The following is a 23,777-nucleotide window of genomic DNA, read 5'->3' on the forward strand; positions in this document are numbered from 1 at the left end:
CAGAAATATATATTAGTTTCTTGACCTTTTCCCAATTTAAGTTGCTAAGAATTATATTATATTCAGGCATATGTAAGAAGTCTTTTTTTTATCACTTGTAATTCTTTGAATCAATTTTTTTTATATCAGCAATCGAAAATAATTTATACTGTAATAAATAAATGTTGTATTAAAAAATATTATTTTTTGAAATGTCTTGTATTATTATAATTATTAATATGCTAGTTTATTTTGTATGCATAATATAATAAATGACAAAATATGAAATTCAGAATACGCAAATTAGTAGGGATAGGGAGCGAAGCCCCTCCCCCATAATTTTTTTTAGTTGATTTCCTCGAGATTGTAAAGCCTAACGACGCCCCTGAATTGCCCTAACAAAGCTAACAACATTTGAGATATAAGTCCGATGTTTTATTTTAAAAAACTTGCCAACAAGTAACCCTTAAAATTAGGAACCCAAAACAATGCTTCTATTTCTGTCAAACTCGCCATTAAAGAACTTAAATCAAACTTCTTTTAGTTTAGTCAGCTCAATTTCTGATTAAGGGCTTTTCTCAAGGATTTATTATAAATTATTTCTTGACTTAATGATATAGAAAGAGATAGCCCAGCGTATTTACTATTTTATATGGTGAAAAAGATGGTTGTGCTCACTAATCTCATATATAATTATTTCTCAAATGATATGGAAACTAAAATTTCTCGTATACACACATTAAATTTCTCTCTTTCTTTGATAATACATTTAATTTTTGTATCATAACTTAATTCACGATTCCATAACCTGGCACCTCATTTAATGTGAAAGCATTGAGCAAATATTTAAAAAATATAAACGAATTAAACATCATTGTAAACAATTTATGAAATTAAACTGATTTAAGAAATAGATAGAAACATTATTTAATATTTAATCTTATTATCTAAAATGAATTTCCATTGAATTTCTAATTGCATTCTATCAACACCATAATTCTTTTCACAAAATGACAAAAGTGACTTAGTTTCAAATTTAAATTAGTGTTGTTAAAACCCCTGATTTAGGTCGATTTGAAAAACGGTCCGATTTGATTATAACAGCATTTGTAAGCTTATAGATTTTGCATATTGCTTTGACCATCTATTTGCTAAATCTCGATGTTGATTATTTGTGCTAAAATTTTAATCGGGCCGTTTTGAGATTAACCCAAACCGGACTTTTTAGCAATACTACTGCACACATACCAGTAGATAGAGGGATCCTCATGAAGAATATCACCAATATTTTATATCCAGTTAGATGGAAATGAGGAATACCGAAAGCTCTATTTTATTTACAACGCAATGAACATATACGCTTAATTAATTAAGTATTTTTAATTACATAAATTGTTTTTATTAAAATTATCTTTAACAAAATTCTATGATAATAAATATCACCTCTATCACCTGTTTGGCCACCTGATCGTGACATCGGATATTGTCAATCATTTTTTTTTATATACCAAGTAAATTAGTTGTTTATATCAATTTAATTTTAAAAATAATCATGATGCCGCATATGCTAGATTTCTTTAGTTTTTTAATTATATTTCTTTATATACCTCATCTATCTAGTTTCAAATATGAGGTTATATCACTTTAAGTTGTCTAATTTTATATGATATATCTAATTTAGATCAGTTTGGGCGAAAAATGTCGTCGATTATATGAAATGTCCTTTAAAGATGCTATTATTCCATTTAATAACATAAAATTTCAACAATATGTGGAAATAGGCGCTCGAAATTATACCGTAATGGTGATGTTTACAGCACTTACTAAGAGAAATTGTCCTATATGCAGGTAGAACTTTATATTCCCTTTTTAATTTATAACTACAAATTATTTAGACCAGTATATGAAGAATACACAATATTAGCTAACTCCTGGAGATTATCTAATTCACTTTCAAATGCTCTTTTTTTTACTATGATAGATCATGAAGATGGATATGAAATATTTAATTCTGTATTATTTTAATTATTAATTTTTTTTACATTTTATTATTAAAAGTTTAATATTGATTCGGTCCCAACCTTTTATCTTTTTCCACCAAAGGGTAAGAAGAAGTATTATGAAGTTTTTGATATCCAGACGTAATTGAATAATAAAATGTATTTTTGTCATTAAATATTATAGGGAGGGAATTTCAGCTGAAAAATTAGCAAAATTTATTTACACACATATTGAAATTCAAGTTTTTACTTTCATTTTAAATTATATATAAAATATATTATAGATAAATATCTTGAGACAACCAAGTTATTCAGGAACTGTGGCGCTTATTTTGTTATGTTTCTTAATTGGGGGACTGCTATACTTAAGAAGAAATAATCTCAATTTTTTATACCAGTCAAATTTATGGGCATCCATTTCATTAGTTAAACATATGATATTATCAAAATATTATTTAACATGATTTAAAGATAATTTGACATTTCAAATATGATTTTAAGTTCAAAATAATATTGTTATTTTTAAAAAGAGCAATAAAAAAAGGATTATTAATATAAAATTTTATAATTCTATTTTTTTGTGCTTATTTTAGTTTTTCATCTTCATCATGATATCTGGGCAAATGTGGAATCACATAAGGGGCCCCCCTTTTATGCACAGGAACCCCAGAACAGGTGGAGTGGTAAGCAATTTTACTACTAAAAATTAAACATTATCTTGAAAAAAAAAATTTGATTCATGTATATATAGACCTGTGCGCCGACGAAACTATCGGCGGCCGGCGCGATTTTCAAATATTTTATCAAAGGCCGGCGGCGCGCCGATTTTTAGCCGCCGTCAACAAAAGCGGCGATAATCGGCGCAGTTATAAATTTTTATATAATTTTTTTTTTAATTAAAATATACACTACACTACACATATCTTGGCATATTTTTTTAATCTTTATTTATGAGAAAACTCATTATACATCCAAAAAAGATTTCGCAATTTTATAATTGTCATGTATAAAAATTATTTTATTTAAATTTTCCGGGCATAATGATGACCTCCTCGAATTCAACGTCAATCCAGCGGTAGAGAAAACTCTTTCACTGGGTGTACTAGTCGCCGGAATACATAGAATTTCGCCAGTCTGGAAAGATTGAGAAGTTCACTCTTTTCTCTCCAAAAATTTTAAACACCCATTTCTTGTGAATGTCGTTTTCCAAGTAGAATGTGGCATTCTTGTTCTAAGTCACATAATGTGGAATCATAATTGTTAATTGTGGAATGTTTATTTGCCAGTTTTGTCAAATAACTTGAATTTGATAATACCTCTTGATCCTCAGTCGCTATATTTACTACCTTAATATCATCATTCTCTATAAGTTTAAGATGTTTTATTATAAATTCTGAAGTTGTGCAATTTTGCTCTTCTATATACTTTGACACAATTGTCAATTTTTGAAATCTTGGATCTAAAAGAGAAGCCAATACCTAGATAATTTTTTAAATAAAAAATAAATTAAATAAATGAATATACATGTATATTATTACTTGCAGATCACAAACCGGAAATCGTAACGCAAGTTTTTTTAGCATATTTTCCTTAAGTGAAATTATTTCAGAACTATCACTATCATTTACTATTAAATGTGTTTCAATTTCACTTGTAAAAAGTAACGCCAAGTTTAACGTAGGCCCTTTTTGTGCTGAAAGAAATTCTATAGTTTCTTAAAATTTTGATAGAAATGCCAATAGTTCTTCTACCAGATCAGATTCATAGGTTGATAATTTTAGAAAGTGTTTCCCAATTCTTTTTAAAACATTATTTATTAAATTCTTATTTAATCCCGATATGCTTTCTAGCATAATTAATATACTATGCCAACGTGTTGGGACATTTAATTTTAAAGTTTTCATATGCGTGGAATTATTATTATTATCATTGGAATTTCCAATTTGAAAACGGGTATCTGGGTATGGATCAGTGCTATCAAGATCTAAGAAAATTTAATGAGTGCGTGAAATATAATTTAAATATATTGCTATTTAATAACTATTTTAATTTATTAATTCCTATTATATAATAAAAACATGTAGAAAATAAAAATTTATTAAAATCCTGATTGGCATTAATAAAATTACAACAGTGATGTTGACCAATTATTAGAATAAAAAGGTATAAAATATGGAAAAAAATTCTGCGCCGGCCGTAGGCCGCGATATGAAAATCGGCGGCTCGCCGGCGCAATTTTCATAAACGGCGGCGTTTTCGGCATACCCACGGCCGGCGCACAGGTCTATGTATATATAATAGGACTGGGAAAATAAAAAACAAAAAATGTTTTTTGAATTTTAAGCTTTTGTTTTTGAGTATGAATCTTTGAAAAAAATATTGGTTTTTAAATATTTTTCTGAATCAACAAAATAAATCTAAGTTACCATGAATTTAATAATATATCACCTATACACCTAATTTGATTTAGCATTCTAGTTGGAGATTGACCTGAACCAACCCTAAGATGTTTTCCAATAAACTTTTTTGTTTTTGAAAATTTGAATAATTTACAATCAAAAGCTCTTATATTTTCAAAATTTTTTCTATTTGTTTTCCAGCCCTGATATAAAGTCAAAAGTTCTAATATGTTAAGATAGGGTTTCACTTTCAATAACCTAATAATTATTGCTTCATATAATTTTTTCACTTATCTTTTAATTTCTTCTTTTGTGGCCTAAAGTACCAATTTTTAACATAATAATAATTTCTTTTGGAAAAAAATATCATACCCATATTTCCTATTTTATTGAATGGCCAGAAATTTGACTACTATTGAGATTTTTATTTCTCCAATATCTATATTTCTTATTTTATTGGATGACCAGAAATTCGAGTACTATTAAAAATTTTTATCTCTTCACTTACTCCCAGCAATATTAATCATATTTGTTATATATCATTTAATATTTAAAGAATTATATCAGACATGATGGTAGAGCACAATTCATAGTGGAAAGCTACATAGTTATCATACTCTACGCAGCCATAACCCTGGGAATTATACTTCTCAAGGAAGCCATGTGTTCCACCAAGTTGGATAATAGCAAACGAAAAAGTTAATATTTATTTTATTTCTGAAGTTTTTGTTTGACTACTTAAATGGAGAAAAAAAATATTGCAGAAATCTTAAAAATTTCCAGGACCCAAATTGATTTTTCTTATGATAATGAATATTTAGTATTTATGTTGCAGATAAATGGAGTAGATTTGTTAATAGACAAAGAATAGATATAATTTAATAACTGGTTATAAATTTATAATCAGGCTATGTAGGCAGGGGGCAAGGGAAATCCCCGTAAATTTGCCTGATTACTTTAAATATTATTTTAAGCTAACAAACCACCCCCCTCTCCCCATGCTTCTCTCTTCTAAAAAATGGCCATTAATAGTAAATTCCTGACACTCATTTTTAAAATAATGATTCAAAGTTTGATGGGTGTTACAATTTATATCCATGTCCTCTTGGGTGGTGTTGAATTTTTTATATATTAAATCCCTCTTTTTTTTCTGCGATTAGTACTATTTGAAAACTTTAAAAGTTCATCAACTAATCCATGGGTCAATCCTTTTTTTTCATTAAATTTGAAGTCAAGTTTGAAAATTTTTCTGATGCGGTGTTGGCTATTTCTTCTTTGTCAGTACCACTATTAATCATCTAAAAACTTGTTTATATAAAGATTATTATTAGTCTTCTTTATGAGAAATAAACTTGGACAGATATCAATAAATTTAGTACAAAAAATAAGATTAATTTTTTTAAAAATTGTTTCAAATGAATTTAGATTCGATAGACATACAATATTTTTGTATTGGTACATGTATCTAGACATTTAGCAACTCTCTATAAAGTCGCTAAAATACATCATATATTATGAATATTACAGCTTCTATTATAAAATAAGAGGTGTTTGAACTTTAACCACTTTTTTGCAGGAACCAAGATGAAATATTAGCCTGCTACCACCTATTCTCAGTGTTTAATTACAAATTATTTAAGTACGACCTGTCCCAAGCCCAAAGAGGTAAAAATAATAACTAAAATTATATAATCATTTATGATTAAGGATAATTTTTTATAAAGTAGACATTATATAAAGGGAAAACTTATAAAATAATTTTATTAAATAAACACTATGTAAAGAAAAAACCTATAAAATAACCTTTTTTAAATTAGATCACTTTATTTTTCCATTAATAAACTTGTATCAATAGATGTACATATTAAAACAAATAACAATTACAAGCACCTAGCGACATTTTATCATGCGACACTTTATCACGGAGACTCTTGATGACATTTTATCAGGACGACACTATTCACTCAGTCATTTGAACACGCGACACTTTATCATGATATACTTGAAACTTAATTTAATATATTTGAAAAGTTAAATTTTGATAATATCTTATTTTTTTATTTTTCCGTTTAAATTTCGATATTTAAAAAAAATTCAATTTTAATTTTCATAATAATTTTTTAAAAATAATTATAATCTTATCTAGGGAAACAGAAGGCATAAGGGTAATTCCATGACAAATCGACCAATGATTCGGCCGACCATCTCAAAAATGAATGAAACTTTGCATGTTAGTTATGTTGTAAATGTTAAGAAAATTAAAATTTTAGAGTGCTAGCTCAACCAGATCCAAATATATACGCCTTCAAAGTCGAAAATCGCGAAGTGCGTGATTTTGCATGATTTCTTTAAATCGTGTTTTTAAAAAAAATACTTAGATAGAGTTACATATTATATATCATTTTATAGCCCTTAAAATTTTACGTTGAAATATAAAAAAAAATTAAAAAATTTCAAGTGTTTTCTTATTTCCGGTAAAAATAATAAATTAACATTGTAGGAAGGGATTTTTTTTGGGTGTTAATATTCACTAAAAATGTTTATTACCTTTATATTAAACTATTTAATAAAAAAATCTCGATAGCCATTTTTGTTTTTTTAATTTTATTTGATTTTTTATTATTTTTATAAAAAAATGCAATATAGATGGCGTTATATTAAAAAAATTTATAATAATTTTAAATAAAAATATGAATAGTATTATGATTAAAATTAAAAAATCAATTGAGTATAACCAAGAATGATGTCCTGGGGCGATATGTAAGCAGGCAGCCCATACAGATTTTATTGACGCTACATTGTAAAATAAACATATTTTAAAATTTTATATTCAAACTATTATAATTTTGCGCTTATTAATAGAAATTCCTAAGGCCATAATTTGTAGATATATCCTTTCATTGTTGTGGATCTACTATCGTTATTATTTGAAAATTTATCAGCTTATTTTATTTTTTTATTCCTATCATCGCTACCAATCAATCATCATATATTTCAAAACTTAAACATTTTTTACAACCAAAAGAATTTATGATAATTTTTGATTTCTCTGAAAATTATGCATTTATAATCTAAGACACTGTTCAATAATGTTATTGCAGTACATTTATACCAGACAAAAATTATAAAATTTTTGACTAATCAATTCAGCAAAAAGCCAAACAAAATATATTACTGCTCTGATGCATCAGCTGCGCAATATAAAACAGAAAATTTTTTATAAATCTGTGTTATCATCTATCAGATTTTGGTGTAGCAGCTGAATGGCATTTTCAGCTTAGCTACATCCCATGGAAAAGGTCCATGTGACGGTCTTGGCTGAACATTAAAAAGATTAGCATCACGTTCAAGCCTTCAGCGCATCAATTCTGGACACATTTTAACGTCAGTTGATTTATATCAATTTGCAAAACAAAACATGCCATCAGTAAATTTTACATATATAACCAACGACCAATACAATTTACAAGAGATTAAACTACGAGAAAGATTCAATTTAGCTCGTCCCATTCTAGGAACTCGGGAAATACATTCTGTATTTCCTTTGAGTTTAAGTAAACTTAAATCAAAAATATATTCATATGCAGAGGACTTTTAAATTAACAATATCTCAAATGCCGATAATTTGTCTTTTGCCGATATTAAAGGATTCTTAAAATTGTTTATGACGATTTTTGGTGGTTAGCCACAGTACTAAAAAGAATGAATTTACTGAGGAGATATATTTCCTTTTTACATCCCCTGAGGAGATATATTTCCTTTTTACATCCCCATGGACCATCAATATCCTTCTTTTACCTTACAATTGCGGAAAAGATATGGTTACCCATTAATCAAATAATAACAGTTGTAGATCCTATTATAGTGACAGGACGTACCTACAAATTATCGTCTCAAGAAATTCTATTAAAAAGAACAAAATGGGATAAGATTAAAACAAGAGGTTGTTTTTTTATAATTGTTTTTGTATCCAAATAAAATAATATCTGTATGGGCTGCCTGCTTACATATCGCCTCATGACATCATTCTAGGTTATAATCAATTGATTTTTTAATTTTAATCACAATACTATTCATATTTTTACGCCATCTATATTACATTCTTTTATTTATAAAAATAATAAAAATTCAAATAAAATTAAAAAAACAAAAATGGCTATCGAGATTTTTTATTAAATCGTTTAATATAAAGGTAATAAACCTTTTTAGTGAATATTAACACCCAAAAAAAATCCCTTCCTAACAATGTTAATTTTTTATTTTTGCCGGAAATAAGAAAACACTTGAAATTTTTTTAATTTTTTTTATATTTTCCAACGTAAAATTTTAAGGGCTATAAAATGATATATAATTTGTAACTCTATCTTAAGTATTTTTTTTAAAAACACGATTTAAAGAAATCACGCACTTCGCAATTTTCGACTTTGAAGGCGTATATCTTTGAATCCGATTGAGCTAGCACTCTAAAATTTTGATTTTCTTAAGATTTACAACATAAATAACTAACATGCAAAGTTTCATTCATATTTGAGATGGTCGGCCGAAAATTTCGTTTTTTTGGTCTATTTGACATGGAATCACCCATAACTTAAGCAATAAGAATGATTTTAATTATACTTATTATTAGTAACTATAAATCAATATATCACGAGTTAGGTAAATGTATTTTTTGATTTAAATCCAAATTCTAACATTATAATTAATAAAAATATATTCTTTAATATATAATAATATAGAAAATTGAGCTAATATATATATATTTATAATTATGGATAAATACAAAACCTAAAATAAATCTTTGTGAAAAAACGAATGACTTAGAATATCTATAGATAAATACATTTTTTCAAGAGTTTTAAGAGATGAGAATTTTATTATTGTTAATAATAAATATAACAAAAACAACACACTTAAATTTTCTTATTTATAATTTTTAAGTGTCGCAATATAAAATGACGCGTGATATAAAGACTGAGTGATAAAGTGTCGTCGTGATGAAGTATCCTCATGATAAAGTGCAGCCGTGATTAAGTGTCGCATGATGAAGTGACTCCAAATCATTACATAAATTTTAAATGTGACGGACCATTAGAAAATTTAAAAGAAAACAATAAATATTTTTAAAAAGATAGATGATATTGACATTGCTACTTGGAACCAATAGCAATGCAGTTGCTATGGTGAATTGCCATTGTAATACCTTGCTTAAGGTAGAAAGCTTCTTTGTGATCGCCACTTATCTCATCCTGCCTATTGTGATAAATTTTAAAAAATCCTCATGAAAAATAAGGGAATAGGTGACAAATGGGATAAATAGAACATTCTCATTCCGCATATTTATTATTTTCAAGAGTTGGACTGAACTAATTTCAAATATATCTTGTGGATGCTGAAAAATGAATCCATGTGTAACTCCATGCAATCTGGAAGGCCAAAAACAAAGTTACTAAGCTGAGGGTTTTTGTTATTGCTTGGGCACAAATGATTTGGCTCAATGTTATTTGAAATATTGGCTCGTTTAGGGTCGGGTTAAACATTTGTGCCCCTTTAGAAACGGCCTTTAAATTATTTACATTCATTGTAAAAGACTATATCCTTTAGAATCTAAAAGTAAGGAATAGTTCACTTTAAAGGTAGCAATGTGTTGCATTATGGGAGAAGCGAAAGAGCAATACGTAGTTTTTCATTAGCTAGGAGGCCGAAATTTTTATTAGAAATTAGTGAAAACCTTTATAGCTCGATTAAGAATTCAGAATAACTTGGCTGGAATGAATCACTCCATATGATTTCACAAACGGAATGATACTAGGGGAATATTCCAAAATTTTAGGAGTGTAGATATGTATCATCCACTAATACCAGGCTATGTTCACACAATTGCTCACCCAAATGAATAGCATCTTGTAAGTTAGGATCATGGCCGATAGACAACAAACTTGTATTGCTTAATCTTGAAGAAAGAGAAGTCACAAGAGGGAGGAGGTATGTGGGCGGAAAGCAATCTCGCTATTTTTGCTTTGTAGGGAAACCTGGAGCCAGAATTTATCTAAAAATTTTATGTTAGCGATAAATTCAAACATGTGGATTTGTAACTCAGGTTTGAATAGTAGATCTTTGTTTCCGTTCGTCTAGGGTGCTAATCTCCACCTTCAAATTTATTCATTGTTACCTTCAGATTCCAGAGGATTTCATCCTTTATACTTAAATGCAGCTGAAAGTCAATAGCTGAATTCTAAATAATTTATCCCAAATTATAGCTAGCTTTATGTTTATGCGACATTTGGGAATCTAATACTGTTGATCTACCAATAAAGAGTTGCTTTGAAATATTTAAACGCTGCGTTGCAAACGCAAATAATGCATTTCAAATGATGTCATGCAAATTTTTAAAATTACCGCTTGGTGTTATATAGAAAGCATTTTGAAAAACGCAAACTGGGTTGATTTTTTTAATAATTCATTCCATTTGAACGTTGATTTACGACTTTTTCTTGAACTCGTACGCAAGAAAGCTTACAAAACCTTGTTGCCCAGACAAAAATAATAAATATGTGTGGGGGGGGGGCACTAAAAATTCCTTCCTAGTTGTTTATTTATATGTAAATTTAATTTAATATTATATAAAAAATGGCTTGTTTAAATAGAATATATAGACATTAATTAAATTAAAAGAACCAAATCTTTTTATGGCTTAGTTAAAATTTTGATTCTACGATACTAATAAAAAGGCCACCTCTATTTAAACAAGGTATGCGTTACCTTTTTTAAAAAAATAATTACGGCAACTATTGCTGGGAAATTTATATGTTATAGAGCTGTCAACGTTACTCGAAAAAGTAACGTCGTTAAGTAGATTTAGAAAGTATCGGAACAATTATTATGAAAAAAGACTGAAAAATTTTACTTCATTTTTATTATATTTATTACACAAATACAAAATTCAAATAAAAAAATAATTGAATAAAAAATTTTATATATACTGTGATTATAAATATATTGCTAATTTATTTCTTTAACAATAATGGTGTCGTTTATCTCAGCGCCTCTTGCTGTACTGAACACCCGTAGGTGCTGAAAATGTCAGGGGTATATTATATTTTATAAATTTTAATTTTGAAATTGTTAAGGTTCTCTTTTCCCTATAAGAATTTTCGTTCATCATCCTAGTCATCAAAAATATCTTCATCACACGAAAATTTTTTTTCTTATTGGGAATGATTCTTGTCTTGATACTAATTTCCATTATGGATACCTTATTTTTACCAATATCTATACTCAAAAAAGTAATAAAATCTGCTATTTATTTATTTATTTGCCTTAGTTATTGATGAAGATAATTCTCACTAATGCTACTCTCTAATATAACTGAAGACACACAATATATAAATAAATATTAGTTTTCCTGATTGAATATCACAATTTAAAAAAATGATTGATTGCATGCAAATTCTATCATTTCTGTTGTAATTATTGTTCGTGTCAAATTAATTTTATCGATACTTTTTGTTAGAGTTATCAAATTATCGTGATACTGTGTTGGATACATCTTGCTGTCGAATTGTCTCGACGATACTTTTGATATTTTGATATATATTTTCTTCATGATTCGATACCTTTTATGTATCGGTATCGAAAAATTTGATACTTTTTTATCTTAAATGATAGTTATTTCTCGATTTTTCAATAAGAAAATTAAATTAATTAATCCGAATTATTTTACATTTTATCATTATCTTATATGATAGTTTATTCTTCATTTTTTATTACAAAAATTTAGAAATACAAAAAATATTAAATTGTTTATTATAGTAGCATAAACGGGAAGTGGTCCCCAATTTGACACATTTCATTTTATAATCAAATTTTCACATAATTTGTCATAAATTATGTTTTAGAAAATGGAACGTTTTCAAGAAATGTGCTATGTAACCTTTTCTATTTTAAACAACAAACTTAGTATTACTTTACCAAGCAATCCCTAACCATACCGCTTGAGGGTAAAAAATCAGCTATTAGTATCGTTTTCAATTTTACCCTAACCAATCCTTATTTGGTTACACATTCAAAAATGCCACAAGTCTATTTGACTATTTTTTGTGCTACCATTATTAATTATAAGAGTAATAAAGTTACAGCCAAATATATCGAGTCTTATATTTTGAAATATGATAAAGTTATCTTTATATAATGATGATAGTAATTTTCTTTAAATATGTATTTTATTTATTTATAATTGCTTTATTTCTAGATTAAATATCAGTAATTTTTGTTAATACTTTCTTATTTGTCTACCAAACGGATTGAAGATTTAGCTAAAATATATATCCTTCAAGTATTATATATTTGGCTCGCTTTCAAAGTTTGGCAAACTTTTTTTATGGGACTGCGTCTTACTGTGAGTTAGATTCATATCAAATTTTTGAAAATAAAATTAATTCAAAATATGTGAGATTTTATCTATTAAATAAACCGAAAAGTTCAAATAATATCTCTAAAGATTATAGAATCAACAATGCATTTAGACGTTATTAATTGAATCACAATCTAAAATTTAAGACTCGGCCTAAGGCATACTGTTATTTTTATTCCTCTTATAGTTTTCCATTTGAGATACAAGGGTTTTTGAGAATAAAGGACTTAAAGGAATGAGGGTAGTTGTAGGATTTGGCGCGCCGGCTAGCTTATGGCTTAGATTATGGGGAGTAGCTGTAACCATGGTGGACGGTATAGTGGTTGAGGATCTAAAAAAAGCACAAGAGAGGTTACACAAGTCAATTATTTCTAGATTTTTTCTTTATTATTAACATAAATGGTTAAAAAATAAATATTACCCAGAAATAAAACAAGTAATATGTAAAACAAAAAAGATAAAAGTCCATACACAAATAATTCCGTCCTTATATAGGTTTTTTCCCTCGATGATGTGCTTATATTTTTTAAATGAAAACATCGAAAACCCGGCTGTTATGTGTTCATTCGAACAACCAATAGGGAACCTTATAATCCCCAATTACAAGTGTTAATTCATGTGGTTATATAACATAATAGCCTTTGTCTTTATAAAAAAATAAATTGATAGTTGTTTATCAATAATGTTAAAAATAATGAGAGGTCAATTAAAATTTTAACAGATAAAAAACAGAATAATTGAAATATGTTGCAAACATAACACTCCTTCCCAGCTAGAATGAACTTTGGGGGGAAGAGAAAGGGAATCGGCTAAAAGTGACACAGGAATATTTTCCCTTTTAATGGTTGTAGCATCAGATAAGCGCGTAAATTTTACACCCGTGGGTGTTGGGGAACGACAAAAAAATAATGGATAATACTGCTTTGTGTTATGTTTAAAAAAAAATTAAGTGATATAAATAAAATTTTGCGGTGGAGTTGTTTACAATTCTAATAGCCTTTGTCTTTACAAAAAAATAAGTTGAATAGTTGTTTGTTAATTTCAAATTTTGTAAGATTAGACAATGTTGAAAACAATGAGGGGTGTTTAAAATTTAATAGATAAAAAAACAATGAAAATATATTATAAACACAACAAATGGGTTTTTATTGACTGGAAAAATTGATGAAATAGTGAATACTAATCAGACATTACATATTGGCTCACCCAGATATTCACTGTTTCTGTAGTTTTTTTTAAAAATATCTCAAAATAGTTGAAGCACTAAATTTTATAAATAGGCAATAATTATGGATATAAATTTTAGAATTATGCTTCCAGAAGTTTGGCTGACTTCATTCTTAAGCAGCCTTTAATTAATGTTCATAAAATATCAAAAAAATTAATAATAATAAATCCATTCAAAGTCTAGAAATATTTTTAAAGTCAACACCAAGAAGTAGAAACAATATAAAAGATAAAAAATGGCACTTAGGTTAGTGTTATTTTTTATTATTAATCATTTAAAATTTTTAACTGGTTTGTTAAATTAATTTTATTAGCTTTATTTTGAAAGTTCAAAACAACTAAATTTTTAGTTTGTTTATTGTCAGCTATATTTTGAGATCTTTTTGATGATAATGTGGTTACAGTTGATGGCATAAAAAAAGTTCCCATAATTGATATTCACATTAAAAAAAATTAGAGAAATTACTTCAGCCCTCAGATATCGAGTAGCTGATTTGAAATGTGAAATTAAAGTTGAACATCGTTAATGTCTGCAGTTAATTTATGAGACAGGTCATAGCTTGGATATTAATGATTCTGATCCACACCTTGACTTTTGATATGTCTGATGAGGTGGATAATAGAAATGGCATTGCACCAACCAATCTAATTAATACAACTTTAAAATTAAGTTGCCCTACCCGCTGGCACAGCATATTAATTATGCTAGAAAGTATTCGCAGTGTAAACAAAATTCCTGTAAATAATGTTTCATTGGGTCATTCCATATCAAATCAATCATTTTACAACCCGACCATCTCAGATTTTGCTGAAATATGGTATATAAGTTAATGAAGGGTTTTAATTGACGAATCCAAAATATTAGCCCCTTAACTCTACTAGAACCGGAGATATAGGGTCTCAAAGTAACTTTGCGAGGTCATTTTTCGAAAAAAATGATTTTTTAAAATCGGGATAACTTTAATATTAAATGTAGTATATTTATCTATCATGGCTCATTTTATAGCCCTAAGTAAACTCTTCCACATATTTTAAATGGAATTAATTTTTAATTTATAAATTTTTTTAAATTGCGGTCAAGATGTAATTAATTTTTTTAAATGTTAGTATAAATTTTTTTTTCCGATTTTCAGATATTTTGTAAAGAGTATCAAGAACTGTTCATAAAAATTTTCAGAGTGGTAAAAAAAATTAAGTAAAAAAGGTTTAAAAATAAAAAACCGATAGATGGCGTTAATAATTTTAAATAGCTTAAAATTTAATTTTGAAAATATAAGTCAATCTACCTTATATTTATATCCTATAATATAATAATGTGTGAATAAAATCGCATTTTAGCACAAAAATAAAATTTCCGCTTGATAGCGCAAGTATTCTAAAATAGATAAAAACCTCATTTTTGTGAAATATGTCAGTAGATATTTTTTTATTTATTCTATAATATTTATTAATTTAATTCATAGTAAAATTACCTATAGTATAGAAGCTTGGTTATTGATTTCCGTAAATTTAATTTGTTTACAGCCATTTCGGATTCTTCACGAGGTAGATTATAAGTTCTTCCTGTAGTGGCCAAAAGATTGATAAGTTAGAATATTACTTTTCGGAAGAATAAGAATATCGATGGATAATAAAAGGAATTAGATGGTCCATTAGGGTGTAAAAATATAACCTTCACCTCCTCAGGACTAATAATGGCTAGTATATAAGCCACCCACACAATTCATTATCATAAAAGCATGTAACATACCCTTTTATATCATTGGTTGATACCTCGCCTATTCGATTTTGAATATTTTGTGTTATGATTTGAATAGCACTGGAATAATTTTTCGTAATTATTTGTGATAAGCTAACAGGATAAACTGAATGAATTTTTTGAGTTCCAGGAATGGAAAGAGCTTTTGAAAACCGATCTTTTAAAAATTATTTCTCCTCTTGGTATTCTTCATGGGATGTATGAGAAAAATGAATATTTTTTATATTTTCCTCAGCGAATTTGAAGAAATCGCAAGGAGATTTTATTTGATTTTCATAAGGTCGTTGTAAACTGGCCCGTGCAGCCAAACGTTTCACAGTTCCTCCTATTCCATCACAGGCACTTTTCCCATGCGCAGTAGCAAAGAAATGCCATTCTGCTGAGATAGCGAAGTCTACCTGATGATAACACAAGTTTATGAAATTTTTCCTGTTTTTATATTGGGCCGCGGACCCATCGGAATAATAATAAATATGTTTAGGCTCTAATAAAAAGTAATTTTTTAGAAAGTTTATTAATTTTTTTTGAAATAAATGAAATAAGCACTATTATGTTCCAGCTACTCGGATATGGCAACATAACCTATATGATCCAATGAATTATTAACTTTGTAATATATTACAAAGGAATGTAGGGTGACCTGGGAAATGGCCTAATGGTAACTCTGTACTTCATCTTGGTATGAAAGAATAATTTTCAGTTAAATCACATATTACCAAATAATGATCTTGCTCTAAATTGTTTTTAAGATTTTGGTGGAATTTGTTTTGCTCCTCACTAATAAAAGCATGGCTCATCATAATAAATATTTTTTCAAATAAGTATATAAGAAATTCGTCAGCTGTTTGCGTTAGTGTCTCTAGACTTGTTCTATCTACAGAAATCCATTGCTTAAACGAAATTCGATATATATCTTGTGCTACAAATAAATTTTCTAATTGGCCCCTTAATGGTTGGTCTCCAGGGCATTTTTGGCAATCGCCAAAGTAACAAGCTGGCAGGGGAGGATTGCAAATCATTTTTGAAACGATGTCTCTGTAAGTTATGATCTCGCATTCCTTATTTTTTGTTAAGGTTGCTAAATTGCTCCCTATATTAATAATTTAACATTTTGATGTATGCGGCAAACGCATACCGAGGGGCTGCCACTTGAACCAGGCATAATACAATTTTTAAGGCGCAAGGTAGCAAACGTTGAAAATCCTATCTTAAGATCAGGGTAAGCATCCTAAAATGTAAATAAATTTCTTTTAAATTATTTAGAAGTAATCGTTTTTGTACAGTAATTCTTTCTTCATTTTCTATTATTATGCAATCTTTTTTCCCGGGCAGTAGCCTACTATATTCATCATTTAAATAAAAAAATTTATAACTTCTACTGTGTTTTGATCTATTGCTTTACCCGCCTTGGGATTAGGAGTCGAAAAAATTCCTTTTTGACGAAGAATGATTTTTGAATTACGGATCATGTAAAATAGCGTTAGGTTCTTTTTTAGTTTTTTGTATGCTCCAATTCGGAGGTAACGTGGTTAATAAAAGATACTTTTGTGTTTTAGATAAGAAAGGGTAACTATTTTTCATATTTTGAATTATCAAATCGTTGCTATCATTTATTTCCATAGCTGATTAAATTTCGCCTATTCCCTTTGAAATTCTTGCAAGCTTTTGCTTAGGATATCTCTTTTCTTTTAATTTGTAATTGTCCAATATCTAATAATGTTGAATTTAAGGATTCGAAGAAAGATGAAGAGAGTTGTGGGTAATCATAATTTTTTGTTTCTATGGTGGTATTTAAAAATTCATTTAAAGTTGAAGGGATGTTGTATTCCTCTAATTGGAATATCCTCCTTTTTATATTTATATAAAGTTAAGCGGCGCACAACACAGATATAATTTCCAATGTTGATATTAGAAAATTCAGACATCCATGAACATACCTTACGGAGTCTTCTTTGATAAATGCTTTTTTATATTAAAAGGATTTTTACAAATCATGATATTCAAATTTAAATAGTATTAATTAATTTTAATAATAGATAAAATTCTTGTAAAAATAGACACTGGAATGGATAAATTTATTTGGAGAATAAATCGAAAAATCGATAATTAATTTAAATCTTATTTATCTATTTTAGAATACTTGCGCTATCTAGCGGAAATTTTATTTTTGTGCCAAAATGCGATTTTATTCAACAAATATTATATTATATGATATAAATAAAAGGTAGATTGACATATTTCCAAAAATTAAATTTTAAGTTATTTAAAATTATTAACGCCATCTAGAGGTTTTTTATTTTTTGGATTTCTACTTAATTCTTTTTTACCACTCTGAAAATTTTTATATGAACAGTTCCTGATACTCTTTACAAAATATCTGAAAATTGGAAAAAAAAATTTATACTAACATTTAAAAAAATTAATTACAAATTTTTGACCGCAATTTAAAAATTAAAAATTAATTCCATTTATAATTTGTGGAAGAGTTTACTTAGGGCTATAAAATGAGCCATGATAGATAAATATACTACATTTAATATTAAAGTTATCCCGATTTTAAAAAATCATTTTTTTCGAAAAATGACCTCGCAGAGCTACTTTGAGACCCTATATCTCCGGTTCTAATAGAGTTAAGGGGCTAATATTTTGGATTCAACACTTCTTTAACTTATATACCAAATTTCAGCAAAATCTGAGATGGTCGGGTTGAAAGTTATTGATTTGATATGGACCCTATTAATAAAACAGGAAAACAATCTTTAAAACTCTTTGGATAATATTGATGAGCTTTACATAGTATTAAATCCATTCCGAGAGTCGGTGGAATTTCTTTCCTCCCAAAAGTAATCGACAATAAACGTTAGGTTATTATTTTGCAGTGAAATAGAACCCGTATACAAATCAATAGATTTGATAGCTCAGATATTATTTGCTTAAAAGAAAATATGAAAAAAAAGCTTGACCATAGGTTTCCCATTACTGAACTTCAAGTTATTTTATATTTTTATTAATAAAATTATATTTATAACATTAGATATTAGCGACTCTACTTGATCTCAGATTTCAAAATCTTAAAATTGTTTTAGAAATTTGAATTCTACGATATCATTGCAATTTTTAATTAGACATTTAAAACTTTTAGAGCATGATAGAAACATTCCCTTCCAAGCAACTATTATAAGAACATTAGTAATCTCAACAAGAATGTCATATTTTGCTGAGCCAACATAATATCCCAGAAGAGGATGCATTAACATTTGGAAGAAACAGCGACTGGAACTTTTTAGGCTGCTAATTTAGCTAGGAAGGTTCTTTGTATACCTGCAACCAGTACACCCAGCGAAAGAATTTTTTCCATTGCTGAATTAATACTCAATGCTAAAAGGACTTCTTTATGTCCCACGGATTTTGATAAATTACTATTTATTCATAATTATAATTTTGCTAAATCTGAATTCTGATTTATTATATTTCATACTTTATATTTTGCTTGCATTCCAAATTTATATACTAATATGTGTTGTTTATGTGATTATGGTCTGAGTCAAAATGCAATTCCTTAGTCTATCTGAGAATGAGAAAATACATAAATTTAATTTGGAGTGAGACAGGAAATAATTTAAGAAATGAATTAAATTACCAATATGTTAAAAAGAACGCCCAAATAAATTATAATTTTTATTTTAAATAAATATCGCCCCGCCGCATCCGTCGACATAGTAGGCGGTATCGAAATCATGAAATAATTAAAAAATACCGCCACCGTCAATTGAGACATCGGCACACAGGTCTATAGTATTTTACATTTTATCTTAAATAGTCTGTGCCAATATTATGTATCGGATCGTGGCCGATATTTTTTTAAAAATCGATGCAGTTATTATTGTTTATGGTTATTTTATGATTGTATATTTTAATTTGATACATATGGCGCGACAAAATTTCCAATTTCTAAAACATAAATTTAGGAATTAGTAAGGTAAATAGAGCTAATGGTTACCGTTGTGTACACGAATAAAAAATGAATAAAAGGAACCAATATTCAATTTATTTATATGTAATATTTTTATAAAATTCGAATTATTTTTTGTTTTGTTATGAAAAGAAGATCTATAATATATTTAACGAGCAATCAGCCATAAAGATTGCACATATTTTAATGACTAAATTTTGAGGAATAAAAGTTTCAAATAATCTCATGATAATATACCAAACATCACCTTGGTCATGAGAAACGGCAAATTTTTAAGTGTTTCTTGTTTTGCGCACATTTTGATTTAGTTATTCTTATGCATATAAAATATTGATTTTTTTATGACATTGGTTAAAAGATAGATGGTATATATCGGTTATCTGATCGGTTTTGAACGAATAACGGAAAATGTCCTATAATTTAAAATAAAACCTTTATATTTTTTTAGCACATTTCTTAATTTTAAACAAATATTTATTAAATACATTTACCATTCCTTCCGGCGCTCCCGTTGAACACTTATTCAGTGTCGCTGAAAAATTTTGTCGTTATATGTTAATATATTTTTTTATAATATATATTGCTATTTTTAATTATTAATAAATTATTTCCTAAAAAAGGTCGAAATAGTATCGACTATTTTATAAAGGGTATCGATAGATTTTTGATATCGTCTGACTCGTTTAGGATATATATTGATATCAAAACATTTAAAAATAGCATTTGCATCTCTGCTTTGTTAATAAAATCTATCCTAAAGAATTCAATTAATTTTTTACAGTTTAATTCGTTATTTGCATAAGGCCATTTCCAGAGAGAACGTTTTTTCAAAGCGGTTTTGGGTAATGTTACCAGCAATCAAATTTTTATTTCCAAAAAAAATGTTAACTTTTCGAATTAATTTTTTTATATAATATAATATATTAAAAATAAACAATCCAGATCCCCATTTTTTAATCGTAAATAGAAAACAAACTGGTTTGATTTTAATAACGATTAAATGGCGTTTTGAAATGTGGGTCAGGCTCAGGATTGCTTTTTAAAAAAATATATTATATAAAAAAAATTAATTCTAGAATTTAACATTTTTTTTTGGAAATAAAATAAAATTGCTGGTAACATTACCCATAAACCGCTTTGAAAAAAACGTCCTGTCTGGAAATGGCCTAACGAATAATAATATCTAATTTATGAATTATTTTATTTATACTAATACCATAATATGATTTATAATTTTATGAATGCTAAATTGTTTGATTCAAAGATATGAAAGCCCGGGCCAGGCAAAAAATTCATTGGGTCGGGCAATTTGCACATAAAAAATAAGGGCCTGACAATTCATGTATAAAAAAATTGAGCCAAGCCTCACAAATTTCTGATTTTTCCTAAGGACCAACCCAGGTATTTAAATTTTGACATAATTTTTTTGGAATTTAAGCTAATTTAATATTTCGATTAATACTATTTTAAAATAAATTGCATGTTTATTTCTATATATTTTAAGAGCTGTAAAGTGGTGTGTTAAGTGGAGGGGGGGGGGCTACGATTTTTTATATATCATCAAAAAATATCATATATATCATAGACCTGCAGGCTGCCGTATTTTAATTTTTTAAATATATCCAGACCTATCTTGAATTTTTTTTAAACACCCGGTCTATTTTAAAAAAAATATTTTAAATTGCCATTATTACTATAAAATTAAAAATAAATATAATATATTTTTAAAAATCCTGGAAATGCAAAATATAAAACCCGAGCCGGGCCTAAAAAATCCGGGCCGGTCTTGTAAATGGTACCTTTGCAGGTTTCTGATATATAAAATCGATTTTTTTTATTACTAATATGAATAAAATCTTTATTTATATTATATATTAAAAATAATGTAACAAATTTAATACCAAATAAATAAAAATTTTTAAAAAAATCCATAAATCTTTCATTTATTCTTTTTCTTTGGGCTATATTTTTCTTTAAGATGATTTCATTCGCCCGCCATATTCCTTTTAGATATTTTGATACATATATTTAGAATCCATTCGGATATCTAAGGGCCATTAATAATTAACATATAAGTATCGACACAGTTAAGGAATTTAAAAAAAAATTTATTGTCGAAGCCCATATATTCAATTAATTTAAATCTTTGACAGATTCTTTTCATTTGTTTTTCGCCAAATCGCTCATCTAGGTTATAATAGGTCAATTCTTTTTGAATAAAGTATATATTGGAAAGAATTTATTTTAATTTATTCAAGCCATTTTATCCTCGTTTTCTAAGCTATCAATTAAACGGAACTGCATGTCTTCTAGAGAATTACAAATTGGTCTCTTAAATTATATTTTTAAATAATTTCTACCGAGCGACATCTGTAAATATTTACCTACTTTTAACGTCTACGTGAGAGGAGGGTAGAGCGATTTGCCTCCAATTTTTTAAGGGCTAAAGGGGGTAGGTATAAAAATAAGCGCTATTTGTTGATTAAAGATAAAAATAATTTAATTTATTAATAAATATATATTTCTCATTCATTCACAGATAGTACAGTTTTAAGTTATACATGCCCATCTAATATTTAGAATACGGTTAGCAACAACTAGTTGATTATCACCAACTAATAATTATTTATTACTGCATTAAATTACCATGAGGCCTGAAAGCATTTAATTAGAATTGTCTTGAGGTTATGAATGGTGGCTCATTATATTTTTTTTAATAGGTTGTTGGAGCATAATGGATGGTGAAATATCGCGGCCAAAGGGTGTAATTTTTTAGGGGGGTAGTAGATTTCGTAGGGGGTTTGCCTCCAATCAATTTTCTGTCAGATGCTGCCAATAATTGGCAAAAAAATGGAACCTGACAAAAAATATCCTAATTTATTATTTGTTTTATGGTAAATTACAATCCTGCCTATTTGAACATTTCTAACATTACTTGGAAAAAGATTAAACTTATTATTTGGAAGTAAATGTTTTAAGAGCTCTTCATTGCATTAAAAATAAGAAATGAAAATTTAAAAAAGCAGTAAAGGTATTAATAGAAGCTAAATATTTTACTGTTCAATTTAATATAACAAGATTATCATTTTGATAAAGGACCAATTTTTGCTATTTAATTGCCTCAAGTTTGGTTTTTATTAATTTTACAAACTAAAAATAAACAAGCTCTCAAAAGGTGGGAAAGAAAGCAACTTTGTATTGTAGCAAATAAATATTCTTTTATTATTTGATGTCATTTATCTTCTCTTATAAAATAACCCTTATAATAGTTGTCATGATTTAACAAGAAAACAAATTCTACAAAAAAATTCAATGTCATTAGATACTTACAAAAAAATTTTCAATAGTTGCCATAAGATAAATTTGAAAATGAATAAATTTTATTACCTATTTTTTATTTAATCCTTGTTTTCTATTAACTAACAACTAAGTATTTTATTTTAAATAAATGCCTTGCACTATTTATAAATTTAACCAAACTTTTTAGTGCATGTTCCATACTCTGGCAAATATATCCAATTATTGTCCATTTTAGAAGTCAAACTTAGGACTAAAGAATTAGTAATTCTTATCTCATTTATGATTCAAAAAAGATTTTTTGATTAAAAATCTAAGCCATGCTAAAAAAAATTGAGATTGGCTTATGCCAAAAGAAATTTGTTCAAGAAAATTAAATTTAACATTAGTTTTAATTTTATTATGTATATTTAGCAGACTAATTTTATTATTTAATTATTTTCTAGTTATAGCTATACTTGGACTTGCATTATTATCAATTTTCTTTAGCCTTATACTCTCAATATTTCGTTCAAAATACCAGGGTTATCCATATAGCTTTTTGTTCAAGTGAATAATCGAAACATTAGCAATAAATATCTAGCTTTGCAATCTCAAGATTATATGAATATTTATTTTATCTATATTGTATGTTATTATATATTTATATTTGTTATTCTATGTTGTAGTAAAAAATATTGTTTCATTTGTTATATATATGCTTTTGATACATGCTGAAATAAAGATTGCAATT

At 27.4% G+C, this 23,777-nt stretch overlaps 1 protein-coding gene across 5 annotated transcripts; it reads left to right on the forward strand.

The window, feature by feature from the left end:
- Positions 1 to 1,480: 1,480 nt before the first annotated feature.
- On the forward strand, positions 1,481 to 23,774 carry LOC135922509 (tumor suppressor candidate 3-like). 5 transcript variants are annotated; one of them, XR_010570939.1, is made up of 10 exons: positions 1,481 to 1,612; positions 1,661 to 1,827; positions 1,875 to 1,992; positions 2,038 to 2,120; positions 2,164 to 2,221; positions 2,264 to 2,404; positions 2,573 to 2,662; positions 4,935 to 5,076; positions 5,955 to 6,043; positions 23,491 to 23,627. XR_010570939.1 is itself a non-coding variant. In XM_065456870.1 (9 exons), the coding sequence occupies exons 1-9, from the start codon at positions 1,532 to 1,534 to the stop codon at positions 23,595 to 23,597; spliced, it is 987 nt and encodes a 328-aa protein (XP_065312942.1). In that variant the 5' UTR covers positions 1,481 to 1,531; the 3' UTR covers positions 23,598 to 23,774. The 5 variants fall into 5 exon arrangements, 3 of the variants coding, with proteins under 3 accessions (XP_065312942.1, XP_065312943.1, XP_065312944.1); XR_010570940.1 differs by lacking the exon at positions 23,491 to 23,627 and adding an exon at positions 6,086 to 6,118; XM_065456870.1 differs by lacking the exon at positions 5,955 to 6,043 and having other exon boundaries at positions 23,491 to 23,774.
- The last annotated feature ends 3 nt before the right edge of the window (positions 23,775 to 23,777 follow it).

This window comes from Gordionus sp. m RMFG-2023, chromosome 1, assembly GCF_954871325.1.
Source record: "Gordionus sp. m RMFG-2023 chromosome 1, tfGorSpeb1-WG-v2, whole genome shotgun sequence".
Taxonomy (NCBI): Eukaryota; Metazoa; Nematomorpha; class Gordioida; order Chordodea; family Parachordodidae; genus Gordionus; species Gordionus sp. m RMFG-2023.

What these genes read in the sequence shown, in the direction of transcription:
- LOC135922509 (XM_065456870.1), top strand. Translation starts at nt 1,532, where the DNA reads ATGATGCCGCATATGCTAGATTTCTTTAGTTTTTTAATTATATTTCTT. An exon ending in GAAGTTTTTGATATCCAGAC is followed by an intron (nt 2,121 to 2,163) that starts GTAATTGAATAA and finishes TAAATATTATAG; the next exon opens with GGAGGGAATTTCAGCTGAAA. An exon ending in TATGGGCATCCATTTCATTA is followed by an intron (nt 2,405 to 2,572) that starts GTTAAACATATG and finishes TGCTTATTTTAG; the next exon opens with TTTTTCATCTTCATCATGAT.